Below are 20,888 nucleotides of genomic sequence, written 5' to 3'. Positions count from 1 at the left end.
AACTAAGTGATTGGGCAACAAAATGGCAAATGAAATTTAATGTGGATAAATGTAAAGTAATGCACATTGGAAAAAATAACCCCAACTATACATACAACATGATGGGGGCTAATTTAGCTACAACGAGTCAGGAAAAAGATCTTGGCGTCATCGTGGATAGTTCTCTAAAGATGTCCACGCAGTGTGCAGAGGCGGTCAAAAAAGCAAACAGGATGTTAGGAATCATTAAAAAGGGGATAGAGAATAAGACTGAGAATATATTATTGCCCTTATATAAATCCATGGTTCGCCCACATCTCGAATACTGTGTACAGATGTGGTCTCCTCACCTCAAAAAAGATATTCTAGCACTAGAAAAGGTTCAGAAAAGAGCAACTAAAATGATTAAGGGTTTAGAGAGGGTCCCATATGAGGAAAGATTAAAGAGGCTAGGACTCTTCAGTTTGGAAAAGAGAAGACTAAGGGGGGACATGATAGAGGTATATAAAATCATGAGTGATGTTGAGAAAGTGGATAAGGCAAAGTTATTTACTTATTCCCATAATACAAGAACTAGGGGTCACCAAATGAAATTAATAGGCAGCAGGTTTAAAACAAATACAAGGAAGTTCTTCTTCACGCAGCGCACAGTCAACTTGTGGAACTCCTTACCTGAGGAGGTTGTGAAGGCTAGGACTATAACAATGTTTAAAAGGGGACTGGATAAATTCATGGTGGCTAAGTCCATAAATGGCTATTAGCCAGGATGGGTAAGAATGGTGTCCCTAGCCTCTGTTCGTCAGAGGATGGAGATGGATGGCAGGAGAGAGATCACTTGATCATTGCCTGTTAGGTTCACTCCCTCTGGGGCACCTGGCATTGGCCACTGTCGGTAGACAGATACTGGGCTAGATGGACCTTTGGTCTGACCCAGTACGGCCTTTCTTATGTTCTTATGTTCTTAAAAATAAAATTCCTGACATCCTCAGAATTTGTTATTGACTAGCTGAAAACATCACCCTGAGCAGTTATATTTTCTGTTCCATTATAAACTAACTTCTCATTTGTTACAGGACATCTCCATAAAGAGTTATCATGCATAGCCAAATGAGTGCAGAAGATTATCAAGAACAGTTCATTTTTTACCCTGCTTTTTGTTTGTAATACCTTTTCTTGGCAGATGTTATCCCTCCAGATGAATGGATGTTCTCAAATAACAAAATGGACATGGATTGATGGAAGAATTGATCTGCATTTGTTAATCTACTGCCAAAGCAGCAAGCACTCTAAGTAATTAAAGTGCTAAAAAAAGTCTCTGATCTAGACATACTGTACGTTCAAGCTCCACAATACAAGGATAAAGGCCAATTTTTTCACTTGTGCCCCGTGACTGTCTGCAATGCATGTACCAAATAATTTTAACACCATTGTATCCTTCTCAAAGTGGACTTTATTGTTACACAAGAGTACAAGTATTAGCCTCGAATAAACGTAAAGGCCTACATTTTCAACAGGGAGTCATGCTTTTGGCTGTCCAACTTGGGACCCCTTAAAGGGACCTGATTTTCAGAAAGTGCTGAGTATCCACCCTATGAAAATCAGGCTCATTTAACAGTGTCTCAAGTTGGATACCATACCACTGTGCCTCAGTGGGTCCCAGCTGAGAATGCCAAATTCAGGACAGATTACTGAGAAACAGGGTAGACTCACCTCAAACTGGTGGTTATTCTATTAGATTATACCAAGCCAGTAACAAAAGTGAACTTCTCTATCTCCACAATAGTTAACAAGAAGTCAAAATGCAGTCTCTTTAGGCATTCCAGCCCTTGGCTCATCACCCAGACACTAGACTTCATGATGAGTGGTTACTGAAAACCAATTTAATCAGATATAGAGTCTTTCTAATCCCAACAGATCAGCCACTTAGCCAGGTCAATACATAACTCAGATTTTACCCAATAATCACGCTGATGCAAATCCTTCAGTAACTAAAACTAAAGGTTTAATAATATGTTTTAAAAAAGAGAGTTATAAATGGTTAAGGAATCGTATACATACAAGTGATTGCAAAGCCCTTGTATCAGGTTTGTAGCAAAGATAGAATAAAAGAATAAACTACTAGCTTGCAAAGGTCTCTCTAGAATCACCCAAACAGATTGGGAATCATCAGAACTCCTTGTGTAGAGCGCCCTTGTTAGTAATTCAGTCCAGGGGAATGAAGACAAAATGGAGATGTTTCAGGGGTCTTTTATATCCTCTGCCATGTGCATGGAATTTCACTGTCCCAAACAAAGACCACAGCCCCAGTTTGTGGAAAGTTACTGGCCCAAGATGGAGTCAAGGGTCACATGAGCATATCACATGTTCTTACCTGTTGATCAGAATCAAATCGAAAAACGTCTTTCCACCTACTTACTTCCTCCACTTTCTGAAACAAAATGTTGTCAACAATACATTCCAAGAACTTACTGGAAAGTTTGAGTTTTGCTGTTACTTTTCCAACAGATGTGTGGGTACTTAAAGCCCCCCCCCATTTCTACCATGTCTTGTAGTTTTCATATTTCTGTTTTTTTGTTCTACAAATGCCTCCTCCACCACCTCTACCTGATTTGGTGGTACATAGTAGACCACTACCGTGATGTCGCCCCTATTTTTTACCCCTTTTATCTTTACCCAGGGACTTTCAACTGTTCTGCCTCTCACCTCCTTCTGGACCTCAGAACAAGTATATACTATTCTTACTGAATGAAAGTTAAGAACTGTCAGATGAAAATGGTTGGACATATTCTGAAAAAAGAAAACCCTGATATCTTTGGGGTTTAGCCAAACTTTCAGTGTTTACCAGGCATGAATTCAAAAGCCAGCTCACTGTCCCAGCCCATAACACTAGCAATTCATCATTACAAGATGTTTTTCAAAGCACTTGACATTTAACTGGAAGGAGTTTTACCTGTTTTTTATTAATACAATATATAAAATAAAAGCTTGCTAAATAATATCGCAGGAAGAGGGTCTCAAGTTAAATTTATTATACTCAGGAACATGAGAAAGGCTTTGATCACTGTCAAGAAAGCTGATAAAATTTTCAGTTCAACAAAGCATAACTGATCTACCGAGGATCTGCACCTTTGGGGAGAATTTCAGTTGAAATGAATAGAGAGAATCTATACAATAAATAGGTGCTTCTAGATTACCAGAATATCGGTGTCCTTATTTAGGAGCCAACATATGCTCGCTCATAGGTTCCTATCTTTGGAGACCCAAGTCTGAAAAATTGGCCCACAATTATTTGTGTTTTAGGAATACTATTGAGAGTTATAAAAATCATTAAAAGTGTGAGACGCTTTTTCTTAAAACTAGAAATATTTTAACACACCATTACATAAATATTTTATTTTCAGGATGTGTGTAAGAAGATGCACAGTAACTATCCTGAGCAAGGTCAAAGCTGCACTTGGTGCAGGAACCAGGGTGGTGAAGGAAAAGGAGGTGCTAAGCCCCAAACCACCCTACAGTCTGCTCTAAGCGATGCTAGCTGGAGCAGTTACCTAAGGACCATTGCATTAGCTGTGGATTGCCAGGAAACAGTGTATATATAATGACTCCATTCCCTCCATCCAGGAAAGACCAATGTGCCAGGGGGTTGAGTGAGTGGGGCAGAGGAGGCTGTACAGCTTTACGCCACCCCCAGAGGTCCCCCCCCCCCCCATCAGAGCTACCATGGAAGGAAAGCTCTCTTCTCTATTTGTGCCCTCCGAACGGTGCAAAGGGGCCCAGGCCCAGGATCTGGCCGGCTGTTTTTCCTAACAGCTCAGCCTATATTTAAATGCTCTATTTGTTGCTGGTGATTGTGCAGCTCTCTCCCCTGAGATATGTACAGCATGTAACAACGTAACAACACAGTCTGAACACAGATAACTTCACATGCTTCAATTAGTTAGCAGTTGTGAAGTGCTTCGGAAAGGAAAAGTGCCAAGTAACTGCTAAGCAGCAGTATTATCCTCACATACCAACTCCAGGAATAGCCTCAAATTCCACCGCAATTGCTTGCGCGGAGCACAGGTTCTCTCTGAAGCACTTCAGAATTATTTCATTACCAGTACTGCTCATTTAGTTACAATCGTCAGCGCCATTTCTCTTCCCGTTAAGAATAACTGCACTGACTGCTTGTGTTGGTGTTGTGTTTCCAGCTTGTTCCAGTTAAGCTTAATGTTTAAAAATGTTTCACTTCACTTTAAGAAACAATATGTTGCAGCACATAAACAGGGATCATTTTATGAGCCTGCTGGCTTGGCATCACCTCCCGTCCCCCACGCACACCGTGATCCCCAAATGGGGACACACATACATTCTTGTAATTCTACAAAGTAAGAGCTAGAGCTAATGTTCAAAGTGTAACTCTGTAAAAATGTAAATCATATTAGGTGAGCCTGAAGCTTCTTTCAGACTCAATTCACTCAGGATGCCATTAAAGCAGCAGCGTAAATGTCACTTGGATTGTGGTGGTCTTTTTTTTTCCCTTACAGGAGGAACCATCTTGTTGCTCAGGGAGCAGAGTTTGGTCTTTGGTAAGCCAATTACAATGTCAAGCTGGCTTTCTTAGGAGAGCGTGTGCACATCAACAAAAGCTTTCAGAAAGGGTGGCTACTTTCAGCTTTTCCAGCATGGTTTACCAATGAGAGAGAGTTTGTTTAATAAAAGAGCAAAAACCCATTATACTTTGCAACTTAAATGTACGGATCTCAAACCACTTAACCGACAATCAATGAGACCTCAATAGCCAGCAGTACTGCTAATCTCAAGCTTTCAAAATCACAAGTCAGCCCCTCCAAAAATCACAAGATTGGCTTAAAAATGTGATTTTAAAAAGTAATAAATCTGGGGTCCTTTTTTTCCCCTGCCTTCTTGGCTCACAGTTGCAAGGTTCTCTTTCAACCATGAATGCTAAAAAACTTACTTTAAAAAAAATGAAAGCTGAGATTTACACATAATCATCTGATGCCAGGGGCTGGGGCTTTAAGAAAAGTACCATGCAAAACCTGCATTAAAATCACAAGAGTTAGCTTATGTTGAGCTTCAGTAGAGATGCCTCACTCTTTAACTTAGGTACCCAAATTTGAAAACATTTGTTTAGGGGCCTGCCTGAGCTTTTGAGATGCTGAACGCACATACCCAAATCACAAAGGGCCTGATCCAAAGTCCACTGAAGTCAATGGGTTTTGAATAAGGTCCTAGTGGTCGGATTGCCAAAAGGAGCTAAGCACATGTAGTTTCCATTGGCCTAGTGAGTGCTCGGCAGCTTTGAAAAATCAGGCTACAGGAGCACTGGAAAGCTACTAGTACTCTCTCCAATATTAGTTTATTCAACTAGCATCGTCACCCACAGGTAAGTTTGATGAGCTCACTAATGCATCCAACTCCCTTTACTTTTGGGTTTTAAAATACCATGAATTTTATAAGGCACTCTAGTGGCTAACTTTTTATTAAAGATACACAGAATTGTTAACCGCTGCTTTCTTATTCTATTCTGTGTGAGTTCTTATACCATGTTCCTCACCGTAGCATCTGAGCGCCTTCCAGTAGTGCATTAAGCAACGTAACTAACATCGGTCCCATGTTTGTTGTGTCATCTTCTCCACAGGGGGAAAAGCATGGTTCGTTTTACACACACACACACACACACACACACACACACACACACACACACACACACACACACACACACACACACACACACACCAATGTCTTTAGATTAGAGAAGGAAGGTCAAGAAGGCCTGGCACTTGGAGTGGAAAAGGTGGTGAGGTTTGTGATGTAGTGGTGAGGAAGTTCATTCCACAGTCTTGAACCAGTACCTGACAAGGTTCTGTCTCCTGCACAAAACAAGATTTACTCTTATGGTAGAAAGTTGACGTTGTCAACCGTGGTCTTAATTCCAGAGCTTTCATTGATTTTTTTTTTTTTAAAGATAACCTGGGTCCAAGCCATTGGAGCACTTTTGAAATAAGGACCAAGACTTTGAACCTGATTCAATATTCTAGGGGCAGCCAGCGTATGGAACGGAAAATGGGTCTGATGTGGCTCAGAAGATGTGCCGCGGTGTTCTGTACCAGCTGAAGTTTTTTAAGTGCTGAAAGCTTTCTGCCCAAGAAGGTTACATTGCTGTAGTCCGGCCAAGAGATGGCAAAGGAATGAATAACTGAGGCCAGGTCATCATTTGCCAGGAAGGGATGGGATGTTTGTGTTCTGTGCTGTGTGTTTTTATTAGTGACGGCGGTGGTGAAGAAATGCACCTTGGACTAAGAACACAAAGTGGCATGGTGTGTCCTTGCCCTGGACCTCTAAGGGCAATCTTTTCCATATTCTGGCCTCATACCATTGAGACCTCTGAAAATAACATTTGAGACCTTGAACTTGTAGGGAGCTAGTGTGACAAGCAGAGGCTGGGTCCAACGTGCTCAAGGTGGTCTATGTTGTTAAGAAGATGTGCTGCTGGATTCTGTCCTAAGAGCTGATGGCTTCAATGGCCAAGTAGATCACACCACTGCAGGTAACACACATGCATTCTTCAGGCTAAATCATCTGCCAAGATGGGATACAGTCTCCTAGCGAGTCACAGATGAATGTGTTGCCTGTGGCTGATACTTGCCACTGTCACAGATAGCGTGCTGAACAGTATGGCCCACTGGTCAGACCCGGCATGGCAGTCGTCATATTAATTATGTAAGGAGCCAGACTACAGCTTTGCATTGGGTCCTGATAACACCCCCCTCCCCCGCCCGCCAAAAAAAAAGAATGCTTCATCATAACGCTTCTCTTTGTTTCTCAAACGTTGGCCTTCAATTCTAGAAGTCAAGGGACTAATTGTGAAGTAATTCAATCATTTGCCCTGACTATTCCTTTCATGTTCACTGTGTTTTAAAAATACATCAGTGTCAGAATTCCAGTATTATCAAGGCACCTGCTCACCTTTCCTGTGACCTTTGCTTCCCCCTCAGTCACTCAGAAAGTTATTTATACTGTGGATATGCCAGTATCGGGGGGGGGGGGGGGTTAAGTATGGAAATCCATCAAATAGGTCTTAAAACAGTTCAAGAATAAAGGTGCAGAAGGATTGCTTCTGACAGAACCAGACAAATCAATTAATTGATCTCTAGCAGACAGGGATAATTTTATTTCCTAGTCTATTAAAGAAGATCAGAATTGGCTAGCTAATTTTACTAGAGAAATATCTGCCACCAGTCATTAAGCAGCAGATGATGGAGAGAACTCGGATGGAGAAACTAAAAACTGCTTTTCCGTCTAGAAATTGCATTACTTATTACTCAGCCTTTAGAACTTTAGGTTCAAACATCAGCACGAGTCTTTTGTTTCAACAAAAAGTGTTTTTCTCTCCACAATAGTATTTTCTACAAATCAACAATTGACCATTCATGTCTATAAATACTGACACTTATGTTTCTGCTTTTGAGTAAGAGAACATTAGTATTAATTGCAAATATCCCACCAAGAAAAAACAACTTGAAGCATGTAACCTATTGATGACTGGTCCCCAGTACACAAGCCAGGAACACAAAGAATCCTGATTATTTTCTATTTAGACATTCTTGATCATCCAGGCCACTTACTGTAGTTTTGAATGTTAACCATTTATTTAGGGAACCGACAATTTTGACTACTTAATGGAATTTGATTAACAACAGATGCCTTTGGGCTTTTGTGGGGAAGGGCCTACCAGAACCCTCTTGGTTTGTCCTTTGGAAATTATTTGTATTTATTTAAACTGTTGTTTCTAAAGCACTCACTGTTGGCCTAACTCTGCTTACATTGAAGTCAATGACTTTCAGAGGAGAGTTGGGCCAACACTCAGCCCTTTAGAAAATCATAAGAACAAAAGAACGGCCATACTGGGTCAGACAAATGGTTTGTCTAGCCCAGTATCCTGTCTTCTAACAGTGACCAGTACCAGATGCTTCAGCAGGAACGAACAGAACATGGCAATTATGGAGTGATCCATCTCCTGTTGGCCAGTCTGAGCTTCTGGACATCGATAGCTTAGGGACGCCCAGAGCATGGGGTTGTATCCTGAACATCTTGGCTAATACCCATTGATGGACCTAACCCTCCATTAATTTATCTGATTCTTTTCTGATCCCGCTCATATTTTTGGCCTTCACAGGATACCTTGGTAACAAGTTCCAGAGGTTGATTATGTCTTGTGTGAAGAAGTACTTCTTTATGTTTGTTTTAAACCTGCTGCCTATTAATATCATTGGGTGACCACCAGTTCTTGCATTATGTGAAGGAGTAAACAATACTTCCTTATTCACTTTCTCCACACCACCCATGGTGTAATAGACCTCTATCATATCCCCCATAGTCATCTCTTTTCTAAGATGAAAAGTCCCAGTCTTTTTAATCTCTCCTCACATGGAAGTTGTTCCATACCCCTAATCATTTTTCTTGTCCTTCTCTGTAATGTTTCCAATTAAAATATATCTTTTTTGAGATGTGGTGACCACAACGGCACTCAGTATTAAAAGTGTGGGCGTACCATGGATTTATTTAGTGACATTATATTTTCTCTCTTATTCCCTATCCCTTGCCTGATTGTTCCTAACATTGTTAGCTTTTTTCACTGCCACTGCATATTGTGCAGATGTTTTCAGAAAACTATCCACAATGACTCCAAGATCTCTTTCCTGAATGGTAACAGCTAATTTAGACTCCATTATTTTGTATTCATAGTTGGAATTCTGTTTTCCAGTGTGCATTAGTTTGCACTTATCAACATTGACTTTCATCTGCCATTTTGTTGCCCAGTTGTCCAGTTTAGTGAGATCCCCTTGTAGAACATGTCACCTCAGGACGAAATGCAGAGACAAAATTTCTCGATACTTTAAATGACTGCTTCTTGGAGCAGCTGGTACGGGAACCCACAAGGGGAGAGGCAACTCTACATTTCGTCCTGAGTGGAGCGCAGAGCTGGTCCAAGAGGTAACTATAACAGGACCGCTTGGAATATTAGTGACCATAATATAACAACATTTAACATCCCTGTGGTGGGAAGAACATCTCAACAGCCCAACACTGTGGCATTTAATTTCAAAAAGGGGAACTATGCAAAAATGAGGGGGTTAGTTAAACAGAAATTAAAAGGTACAGTGACTAAAGTGAAATCCCTGCAAGCTGCATGGGCACTTTTTAAAGACACCATAATAGAGGCCAAACTTAAATGTATACCACAAATTAAGAAACACAGTAAAAGAACTAAAAAAGAGCCACCATGGCTTAACAACTATGTAAAAGAAGCAGTGAGAGATAAAAAGACTATCTTTAAAAAGTGGAAGTCAAATCCTAGCGACGTAAATAGAAAGGAGCATAAACACTGCCAAATTAAGTGTAAAAATGTAATAAGAAAAGCCAAAGAGGAGTTTGAAGAACGGCTAGCCAAAAACTCAAAAGGTAATAAAATGTTTTTTTAAGTACATCAGAAGCAGGAAGCCTGCTAAACAATCAGTGGGGCCCCTCGATGATCGAGATAGAAAAGGAGCGCTTAAAGATGATAAAGTCATTGTGGAGAAACTAAACAAATTCTTTGCTTCAGTCTTCATGGCTGAGGATGTTAGGGAGATTCCCAAACCTGAGCCGGCTTTTGTAGGTGACAATTTGAGGAACTGTCACAGACTGAAGTGTCACTGGAGGAGGTTTTGGAATTAATAGATAAACTTAACATTAACAAGTCACCGGGACCAGATGGCATTCACCCAAGAGTTCTGAAAGAACTCAAATGTGAAATTACGGAACTATTAACTAGGGTTTGTAACCTGTCCTTTAAATCGGCTTCTGTACCCAACGACTGGAAGATAGCTAATGTAACGGCAATATTTAAAAAGGGCTCTAGAGGTGATCCCAGCAATTACAGACCGGTAAGTCTAACATCAGTACCGGGCAAATTAGCCGAAACAATAGTAAAGAATAAAATTGTCAGACACATAGAACAACAAAAATTGTTGGGCAAAAGTCAACATGGTTTCTGTAAAGGGAAATCGTGTCTTACTAATCTATTAGAGTTCTTTGAAGGGGTCAACAAACATGTGGACAAGGGGGATCCAGTGGACATAGTGTACTTAGATTTCCAGAAAGCCTTTGATGAGGTCCCTCACCAAAGGCTCTTACATAAATTAAGTTGTCATGGGATAAAAGGGAAGGTCCTTTCATGGATTGAGAACTGGTTAAAAGACAGGGAACAAAGGGTAGGAATAAATGGTAAATTCTCAGAATGGAGAGGGGTAACTAGTGGTGTTCCCCAAGGGTCAGTCCTAGGACCAATCCTATTCAACTTATTCATAAATGATCTGGAGAAAGGGGTAAAAAGTGAGGTGGCAAAGTTTGTAGATGATACTAAACTGCTCAAGATAGTTAAGGCCAAAGAGGACTGTAAAGAACTTCAAAAAGATCTCACAAAACTAAGTGATTGGGCAACAAAATGGCAAGTGAAATTTAATGTGGATAAATGTAAAGTAATGCACACTGGAAAAAATAACCCCAACTATACATACAATATGATGGGGGCTAATTTAGCTACAACAAATCAGGAAAAAGATCTTGGAGTCATAGTGGATAGTTCTCTGAAAATGTCCACGCAGTGTGCAGAGGCGGTCAAAAAAGCAAACAGGATGTTAGGAATAATTAAAAAGGGGATAGAGAATAAGACGGAGAATATATTATTGCCCTTATATAAATTGATGGTACACCCGCATCTTGAATACTGCATACAGATGTGGTCTCCTCATCTCAAAAAAGATATACTGGCACTAGAAAAGGTTCAGAGAAGTGCAGCTAAAATGATTAGGGGGTTGGAAAGGGTCCCATATGAGGAGAGATTAAAGAGGCTAGGACTTTTCAGCTTGGAAAAGAGGAGACTAAGGGGGGATATGATAGAGGTATATAAAATTATGGGTGATGTGGAGAAAGTAGATAAGGAAAAGTTATTTACTTATTCCCATAATACAAGAACTAGGGGTCACCAAATGAAATTAATAGGCAGCAGGTTTAAAACAAATAAAAGGAAGTTCTTCTTCACATAGCGCACAGTCAACTTGTGGAACTCCTTACCTGAGGAGGTTGTGAAGGCTAGGACTATAACAGCGTTTAAAGGAGAACTGGATAAATTCATGGAGGTTAAGTCCATTAATGGCTATTAGCCACAATGGATAAGGAATGGTGTCCCTAGACTCTGTTTGTCAGAGGGTGGAGATGGATGGCAGGAGAGAGATCACTTGATCATTACCTGTTAGGTTCACTCCCTCTGGGGCACCTGGCATTGGCCACTGTCGGTAGACAGGATACTGGGCTAGATGGACCTTTGGTCTGACCCAGTACGGCCGTTCTTATGTAATCTTCCTACGAAAGCCTTTCAGATTCTCTCCTGGTCATTTGGTACCGATTGGTTAGTGAAAAATACTAAAAAGCTTTGGACATAACTAGCTTGAGCAATTTTGTTTTGGCTGCAAACTTTGCCATCTCCCTCTTCACCCTCTTGTCCAGATTATTTATGAATACAGCAGAACCTCAGAGTTATGAATGCCTCAGGAATGGAGGTTGTTCATAACTCTGAAATGTTCGGAACTGTGCACAAAACATTATGGTTGTTCTTTCAAAAGTTTACAACTGAACATTGACTTAACACAGCTTTGAAATTTTACTATGGAGAAGAAAAATGCTGCTTTTAACCATCTTAATTTAAATGAAACAATCACAGAAACTGTTTCCTTACCTTGTCAAATCTTTTTTTTAAACTTCCCCTTTATTTTTTTAGTAGTTTAAGTTTAACACAGTCTTGTACTATATTTGCCTTTGGGGGGGGGGGGGGGAAGAAGGGAGGGGTCTCTGCAGCTGCCTCATTGCGTATTCCGGTTCTAAATGAGGTATGTGGTTGACTGGACAGTTTGTAACTCTGGTGTTCGTAACTCTGAGGTTCTACTATATGTTGAATGGAACTGGTCCCAGTACAGATCCATGGGGGACCCTGCTATTTACCGCTCTCCATTGTGAAAACTGACCATTTATTCTTATTCTTTGTTTCCTATCTTTTAACCAGTTACTGATCCATGAGAGAACCTTCCTCTTACCCCATGACTGCTTATTTTGCTTAAGAGCCTTTGGTGTGGGACTTTGTCAAAGGCTTTCTGAAAGTCACACACACTGTATCCACTGGGATTGCCCTTGTCCACGTTTGTGGACCCACTCAAATAATTTTAATAGATTGGTGAGGCGAAAGTCGTGTTGACTTTTCAATAATATATGGTGTATCTGATAATTCTGTTCTTTGCTATAGTGTCAACCAATTTACCTGGTATTGAAGTTAGGGTTACTGGCCTGTAATTGCCAGGATTGCCTCTTGATCCTTTTTAAAAAACAAATAGGCATAACATTATATATCCTCGAATCATCTGGTAGAGAGGCTGATTTAAGTGATAGGTTACATACCACAGTTAGTAGTTCTGCAATTTCATATTTGAGTTCCTTCAGAACTCTTGGATGAATCCCATTTGGTCCTGGTGACTTATTACTTTTTAATTTATGAAGTTGTTCCCAGACCACCTTTACTGACATCTGGGACAGCACCTCAGATACTTCACCTAAAAAGAATGGCTGTGGGAATCTCCCTCACGTCTTCTGCAGTGAAGACTGATGCAAAGAATTCATTTAGCTTCTCTGCAGGAGCTCTGTGTTCCTTGAGTAACCCTTTAGCACCTCGATTGTCCAGTGGCCCCCTGGATTGTTTGGCTGGCTTCTTGCTACTAATGTACTTAATTTTTTTGCTAGCTTTTCTGGCTTCTGATAGTTGTTCTTGAAGTTCTTTTTTGGGTTGCCTAATTATACTTTTATACTTGACTTGCCAGAGTTTATGCTCCTTTCGATTTTCCTCACTAAGATTTGAGTTCCAGTTTTCAAATGATGTATTTTTGCTTCTAACGGCCTCTTTTACTCGGTGGTTTAGCTATGGTGGCATTTTTATTTTATTTTTTTGGTCCTCTGTTTTTTTCCTTCAGGGTATAAATTTAGTCTGAGCCTCTATTATGGTGTTTTTAAATAGTTTCCATGTAGCTTGCATGCATTTCTCTCTTGTGCCTATTCTTTTTAAATTTTCATTTAACTAGCTTCTTCATTTTGTGTGGTTTCCCCTTTTTGAAGATAAATGCTACTGTGGTGGGTTTCTTTAGTGTTTTCCCCATTACAACTATGTTAAATTTAATTACATTTGGTCTCTATTACCTGGTCGTTCAGCTCTATTCACCTCTGGACCAGATCTTGTGCTCCACTTAGGACTAAATAAAGAATTACCTCTCCCCTTGGGAGTTCCAGGACTAGCTGCTCTACGAAGCAGTCATTAATGGTGTCTAGAAATTTTATCTCTGCAACATATCCTGAGGGGATATGTACCGAGCCAACAGAGGGATAGTTGAAATCCCTCATTCTTGGGTTTTCTGTCTTTGTAGCCTCTCTAAACTTCGAGCATTTTACAATCACTGTCATCATACTGGGCAGGCGATATTCCTACTGTTCTATTCTTAGTATTCAAGCATGGAATTTCTATTCATAGAGGTTCTATGGTACAGTTTGATTTATTTAAGATTTTTCCTATATTTGACTGTATACTTTCTTTCCCATACAGTGCTACTCCCCCACTAGCACGACCTACTCTGTCATTCCTATATATTTTGTACCCCAGAATTACCGTGTCCTATTGATTATCATCATTCCACCAGGTTTCTGTGATGCCTATTATATCATCATCATCATAAAATACCAGGCATTCAAGCTCACCTATCTTAGTATTTAGATTGCAGAGAGAGCTAAAATGTACAGAACACAGTAAACTCCTTGCAGATTAAACCATTTTGTGATTAAGTTGAATCAAGTCCCTTGATTAAAAGGTATGTGTGCTCTCTTCCTAATAGTTAGATTTGGTATTCTCAAAAACAGCCTTGACTATAAGGGCTCTAAACATTGTTCTCTGGGCCATGAATAGGATGAAGAGATGCAGCTGCTTTAAGTTCAGCGGAGCTATGCTGATACTCAACTGGTGCTATCTGGTCCTCATTTCTCAAGAGTGCATAACTTGGCAGAAAAAAAAAAGTGTATTCTTGGTTCCAATCTAAAATAGGTATCTATCCAAAAGTGATTTGTGTTTTAGTTTTAATCAGCACCTACTGCTATAGATCATATGGCCTTCATGCTACCTTAACCATTTCAGGGGCTTCATGGGAACAATTTTTCATGGGTTCACTGAACATTTCATCATAGTAAGAAAAATTATATTCCATTTTCCGGTGGAGGCAGCTCTGATTAGCTAAACTATCCTACACCTGGAGCAGTTTCACAGTTCAGGTAACACTATCAGTTACCTGCATATCCAAGTCATCTGCCATCCACTGACATGGGGGGGGGGGAGGGGAGTTGCAGCTAGGTAGGGGGCATTTCTGAGTCAGTATATGAAAACTCACTGACAAAAAATAAATATCCCAGCAGACCCGCAATAGAATAGTCAATTAGCAACAAAGTCCACACCCTCAGGGCTGTCTGAACCTATCCAGTTCCACTGGTAACCTTGAGCAGACCTTCAATATAGGTCCCTGGCCCTGATGAAAGAAATCACAGAATACACCTGTGATCTAATAATAGCCACTAGAAGCCCAGTCACCATGCAATCTTTAGAAGAGGCTACCACCATTTAGTAGCCACATATTTGCCATGCCTCTACCACCAGGCAAGGTCCAGGGGAAAAGTTAACTAAGTTTACTGGAAGTTGCCCCTTCTTCTGAAGCATTGATTTTAAAACCACAGTGTGCTTATAATACATGGAGGTTAATAGAACCAAAGCTTCTAAATATTAGATACAGGATGTAACAAATACTCAGTGTTCCAATTCTAAAAGTGAATTAGTAGAGTTCCATTAAACTCCATTATAGGAAAATAGAGCAATTACATTTATGACCCCAAAGTGAGCATTATTTAACATGAAGCAGGAAGGAAAAGACACGGAGCACAACTGTCATTCATGTTGGAAGATCAGAGCTAACCCAGGAGAGTTAAAGCGGTCACTGTGCCTACGCTTAAGCAGCTGGTTAAATCCATTTGATCTAGTTTTATAAACACATTGTTTTAATAATTCAGGCAGTCAGACTTTACAGATAAGAGGAAATAACATGCTTCCAGCTTCCTTGACTGCGAGGAAAGACTAATGATACCCCCCACCACCAGATTACATGAAGTATAACTGCATTAGCAGGAAGCAACTTATTTCAGAGTCTAGGTCCTTTCCTTAAATGGGCATTATACAAGCAGCTAAAAACTAATGGAAGCTCCAAACTCACCCTCTCTGGAAGAGATCCACATTGTGGAATTTGTGTAGTTCCACAGAAAACTCGACCGTTCCCTGTACCTCAGACATGATCTTTTCAGGTCATCACCTAAATGACACACAAACAGGTATTTTAAACATGCTGAACAGTTTGCTTAATAACAAATTCACTTAAGTTCCTACATCTTGCTTCAGCACTTTGGGCTTCATCCATGACTCAGTGAACTCAATGGGAGTCTTTATACTGAAATCAATGGACTCTGTTCAGGCTTTTTATTGATAACAGCCCTATCCAAGTCATGATTGTGAGTCATAAAAGACAAAGACAACCTGAGGATGCAGCAATAATGCTACATTAGGCTATATCATAATCATTGAAATGTACATAGTGTCCTTCAGCCTAGAACCTCCGAGTGCTTTCCAAGCTCTCTCAATGTTCCTGGGGGGAAAGAGAGATGTTGTTATACCCATTTTAGAGAATGGAAAATTCAGTCTCCAGCCAAACACCGCAGCAGTACAGAGTTCTCTTGCTCCCATCCCCTGTGCCCTCTCCCGCCAAGGCACTTATCAAAGACAAGGAAGGGAGATTTCACACGGAACAGAACTAACTCCAGAAATAATGAATGGCAGGGATTGCCACGTAAGCTCTTTGGGGCAGGAAAATTAGTCTGTATCACAGATGTCACGGACAAGATTGTGACAGGACCCCCAGGGTGCAGCCTGGGATTGTGCCCCCTTAACTCTCTCCAGTGAGTTATGCCTTGCTAGTGACCAGCAGCAAACCCCTCCAGGTGCTGTGATCACTCAACACAACAGCATGTGGAGCCCCACACCCAGCTAGATTGCATGAATGCTCCCAGAGTCACTCATGAATCACCCAGAGAAAGGCACCAGAACCAAATCCCCCCAGCTTCCAGCACTGTACCTCAGGAATATACTGTCTGGCACTGCTCAAGACGAGCAGTGCAGATTCATTAATTGGCTCACCACTTCATCAATGGAAAGTGGGCCTACACCAGCCTTTGCAAACCTGACCAGATCACCAAACACTTCAGGCAAACTCACTGGTAAAGATAAACAGTTAAACAAATGTATTGACGACCAAAGATAAAATTTAAGTGATATTAAGTGTTAGGCAAAAAGTCAGAGTTAGTTACCAAAATAAAATAAAATATAAGCATGCAGTCTAAACTCTCAACCCTATTAGACTGGGCAACATCTAGATTAAGCAGTTTTTCTCACCCCACTGGATATTGCTGTCCTTAATATACAGGTTTGTTCCTTAAACCTGGGCCAATCTCCTCTGTTGGAGTCTTGTCTTCTTCTCAGTGTCTTAGTTGCTTGCAGCGTAGGTGGGGACAGGAGAAGGGCCCAGTATGTGTCCTCTGTGTCTGTTTTATACCCCCAGTCCACATGCTTGGAAAACACAAGTCCAGGCATGTCTGGGGGGCATTGCTGAGTCTCCAGATAAGGTTGAGCAATTCCCCTGGTGTGGCCTCATGCAGGTGAGTCATTGCATTGTAGCTCCCTTGCTGGACAATGGTTGTTGATGGGCTGATTGATACCCTGCCCGGGTGTTCTTTACTTTCCTTGCTGTTGCCTCTGGGGGGCTAATATCTGGCTGATTCCCCAACTTGCAGCATGATTTAGTGACAACCATACAACACAATTCTCATAACTTCATATGCATCCGAAGAAGTGGGTTGTAGCCCACAAAAGCTTATGCTCTAATAAATTTGTTAGTCTCTAAGGTGCCACAAGTACTCCTGTTCTTTTTGCGGATACAGACTAACACGGCTGCTACTCTGAAACATAACTTCATATGCATTAATGAGATACATATATGGATAGAGAAATGACTTTCAGCAGATCATGACCTTTCCCCGATACCTCACAAGGCATGCTTTAAATGTAAGATCACGATTATATAAAAATGAGGAATATGGGGGTTCCAGGACGCTCCCCCCAGGTATAGAATGTCACAAATATGGTCACCAGATTTGTTTACTTCACACATACACAGTGGCCTTAGATAGAGGAGCAGAGTGTAAGTGGAGAGAAGGATGGCTCATGAGCATCAGTCTGAGCACAGATAGCTGTCTACTGTACATGACCGGGGAGGTGGGAAAGTATGCCTGACGTTCTGGTGCCATGGAGTAGTAGTGGGTGCATTGGCAGGCTTTCCATTTTGCATCCAAAGGGACCAGAGCTGCCGGAACAATTTGTATAGTGGGGGGTGCCCAGAGCCATTGATCCAAACTGTAAACCCCGTATATGATGGAAACCACTTCAAGCCAGGGGGAGCAGCAGCACTCCCCCCTCCCCCGCACCCTCAGTTCCAGCACCTAAAAGAGGGGCTCTAGTTTGGAATTCTGCCCAGCTTCTGCAATAGGGGAGACTCTCTCTCTCTCTTCAGACTATTATGTTCATTTGTATCATGCACAAAGGTGCGCTAAATGCCTCCCACCCACTCCAATACATCTATGCAAGACAGGGCAAGATTCTGATGTTGTATATTTTCAAATCAGGAGACCTGATAAGTTTGGTTGCCCACTCCTGGCTATATGTTTTCCAGGTGACTGGCTTTTTATTTCACTGATGATTTAAACACTATTTTTTTCTTAACGCCTGCCCCTCTCAAGCAATCTCATTTTTCAAAAGGCGCTTTGCTGAGCTTTATTTCCTCCACTGGAAAACTATGCATTGCAGACAGTGATTCCAGACTGACAAGAGCTACAACTATGCAATTTATATTATATATAAATAAAATAATTGCCAAACTTTCCATTTTTTTAATATATACCCCCAAGGTAAGGAAACGAATGTATTAGTCAAGTCAGTGTTATGTCATAATGATTTCCAGTAAAATTCAGGAGCAGTGAAGGTAAACTCAGTGTTACGCTCTGGCAGAGCTAATGTAATTTGTACCTTACCTAGTTTTCTAAAACTGTAACAAGAATGGCCCACCCTCATTTTACTCTTGATAAAGCCCTCAGTAGGACTGACATAAAAGTTATGTTTGTCAAAGATACTTCAATGGCGTGCACCAATAGCACAAACGATCGACCCAGAGAAGAGCTGAAGTCACATAGCTTAAAGAAAAAGGAATAAATGTTCAAAATGATTTTGGGTGCTGCACCTGACTTATCCTTAAAGGGTCCCAATTTTCAAAACACGATGAACACCAGTCCTTTGAAAATAAGGTACTTAAAGTTGGGCACTCAAAAAATAGAGGCACCCATACTCACTAACCACTCGGGACATTTTAGGCCAAACGTATCACAGGGTAGTTAGTTAAACGAGCATTACCTAAAAGTAGAGTAGCTCCCTTGCCGATTGTGCTGTTACCGAGGGCCGACGTATGACATCAGGATTTGCAGTGCCATAGGGAATATTGCCAATATTGAAGATATGTCACATACTTATCTAAGACGACCGGTGAGTGTTTAGGGAATGCCCCTGGGCACCTCTCTGTTGGACAGCACCTCGAGTGCTTTTAAACTAAGCACTACATGCCCCACTAACATTTCAGAACAAGAATAAAGCAGGCACAACGCAACCCAGCTGGTGACGTGACATGGGGGACAGGCCTGCCAATGGCAGCCCTCCCTCATTAGCGAGGCTGCCATTGATCAGTCCGAGCACCTCCGAGTTTGGATTGGCTGGTGGAGTATTGCCCATAAAGAGAGCACTGGACAGAAGTAGGCCGCTCTCTGCTACTCCCCTAGAGGTTGTGAGTCTCCCACACTCGCTCCGAGGGTATGTCTGCACTGCAAAGTTAACTATACTCAAGTTACTCCTCCCAAGTTAGCCTCGCTTTAGTGAGAGAGGCCACACTGTGAACTAACACTACAACTGCTGTATGCACACTATCATTGCATTCACTCATAGACTCATAGACTCATAGACTTTAAGGTCAGAAGGGACCAATATGGTCATCTAGTCTGACCTCCCGCATGATGCAGGCCACAAAAGCTGACCCACCCACAACAGAATCTTCCAGCCTGCGACCCCTGCCCTATGCTGCGGAGGAAGGCGAAAAACCTCCAGGGCCTCTGCCAATCTACCCTGGAGGAAAATTCCTTCCCGACCCCAAATATGGCGATCAGCAGAACCCCGAGCATACAGGCAAGATTCTACAGCCGGACCCTCATTTTACCCGCGATGGCACGTTAATGCCTAATTGACTAAAATCACGTTATCCCTTCAAACCATTCCCTCCATAAACTTATCAAGCCTAATCTTGAAGCCAGAAAGGTCTTTCGCCCCCACCGTTTCCCTCGGAAGGCTGTTCCAAAATTTCACCCCTCTGACGGTTAGAAACCTTCTTCTAATTTCAAGCCTAAACTTCCCCACGGCCAGTTTATATCCATTCGTTCTCGTGTCCACATTACTACTGAGCTGAAATAATTCCTCTCCCTCCTTGGTATTAATCCCTTTGATATATTTAAAGAGAGCAATCATATCCCCCCTCAGCCTTCTTTTGGTTAGGCTAAACAAACCGAGCTCCTCGAGTCTCCTTTCATAGGAAAGGTTTTCCATTCCTCGGATCATCCTAGTGGCCCTTCTCTGTACCCGTTCCAGTTTGAGTTCATCCTTTTTAAACATAGGAGACCAGAACTGCACACAGTACTCCAAATGAGGTCTCACCAGCGCCTTGTATAACGGAAGCAGCACCTCCCTGTCCCTACTAGAAATACCTCGCCTAACGCATCCCAAAATTGCATTAGCTTTTTTCACAGCCACGTCACATTGCCGACTCATAGTCATCCTGCGATCAAGCAGGACTCCGAGGTCCTTCTCCTCCTCCGTCACTTCCAACCTATGCGTCCCTATCTTATAACTAAAATTCTTATTAGTCATCCCTAAATGCATCATCTTACACTTCTCACTATTAAATCTCATCCTATTATTGTTACTCCAATTTACAAGGTCATCCAAGTCTCCCTGCAGAATATCCCGATCCTTCTCCGAATTGGCAATACCTCCCAACTTTGTGTCATCTGCAAACTTTATCAGCCCACTCCTACATTCGGTTCCGAGGTCAGTAACGAATAGATTGAATAAAATCGGACCCAAAACCGAACCTTGAGGAACCCCACTGGTGACCTCCGTCCAACCCGACAGTTCACCTTTCAGTACTACCCGCTGCAGTCTCCCCTTTAACCAGTTCTTTATCCACCTCTGGAATTTCATATCGATCCCCATCTTTTCCAATTTAACCAATAATTCCTCGTGCGGGACAGTATCAAACGCTTTACTAAAATCGAGGTAAATTAGATCCACCACATTTCCTTTATCTAGAAGGTCTGTTACTTTCTCAAAGAAGGAGATCATGTGTGGTGCTAAGACTTCTGGGGCCACATCCCATGTTTCTCTGTACTGCAGTACATTGAGATGCTCTGTGAATTCATTCCTACTGAACTGCAGGAGAACTTCTGTCCTTTCTGGGCACACAGGGGAATTGTGGGAAGGCACAGGAGCACTCAGGTGGGAGCTAGTCTGCACTCAGACTACGGAGTGGCTGTTTTAGCAGCTG

General features: G+C 41.6%; 1 protein-coding gene across 1 annotated transcript in view; it reads right to left on the bottom strand.

The window, feature by feature from the left end:
- FAM135B (family with sequence similarity 135 member B) overlaps positions 1-15,439 on the bottom strand; it is a 242,186-nt gene extending 226,747 nt beyond the window's left edge. Inside the window, exon 1 of the mRNA XM_065398959.1 lies at positions 15,363-15,439. Within this exon, the coding sequence (XP_065255031.1) occupies positions 15,363-15,439 (77 nt within the window). The remainder of the gene's footprint in view (positions 1-15,362) is intronic.
- Between the last annotated feature and the right edge of the window lie 5,449 nt (positions 15,440-20,888).

The sequence above is a fragment of the Emys orbicularis genome, chromosome 2, assembly GCF_028017835.1.
Source record: "Emys orbicularis isolate rEmyOrb1 chromosome 2, rEmyOrb1.hap1, whole genome shotgun sequence".
In the NCBI taxonomy this organism is placed as follows: domain Eukaryota; kingdom Metazoa; phylum Chordata; order Testudines; family Emydidae; genus Emys; species Emys orbicularis.
Note: the sequence above shows the minus strand (reverse complement) of the source record. Positions and strands in the feature narration are given on the sequence as shown.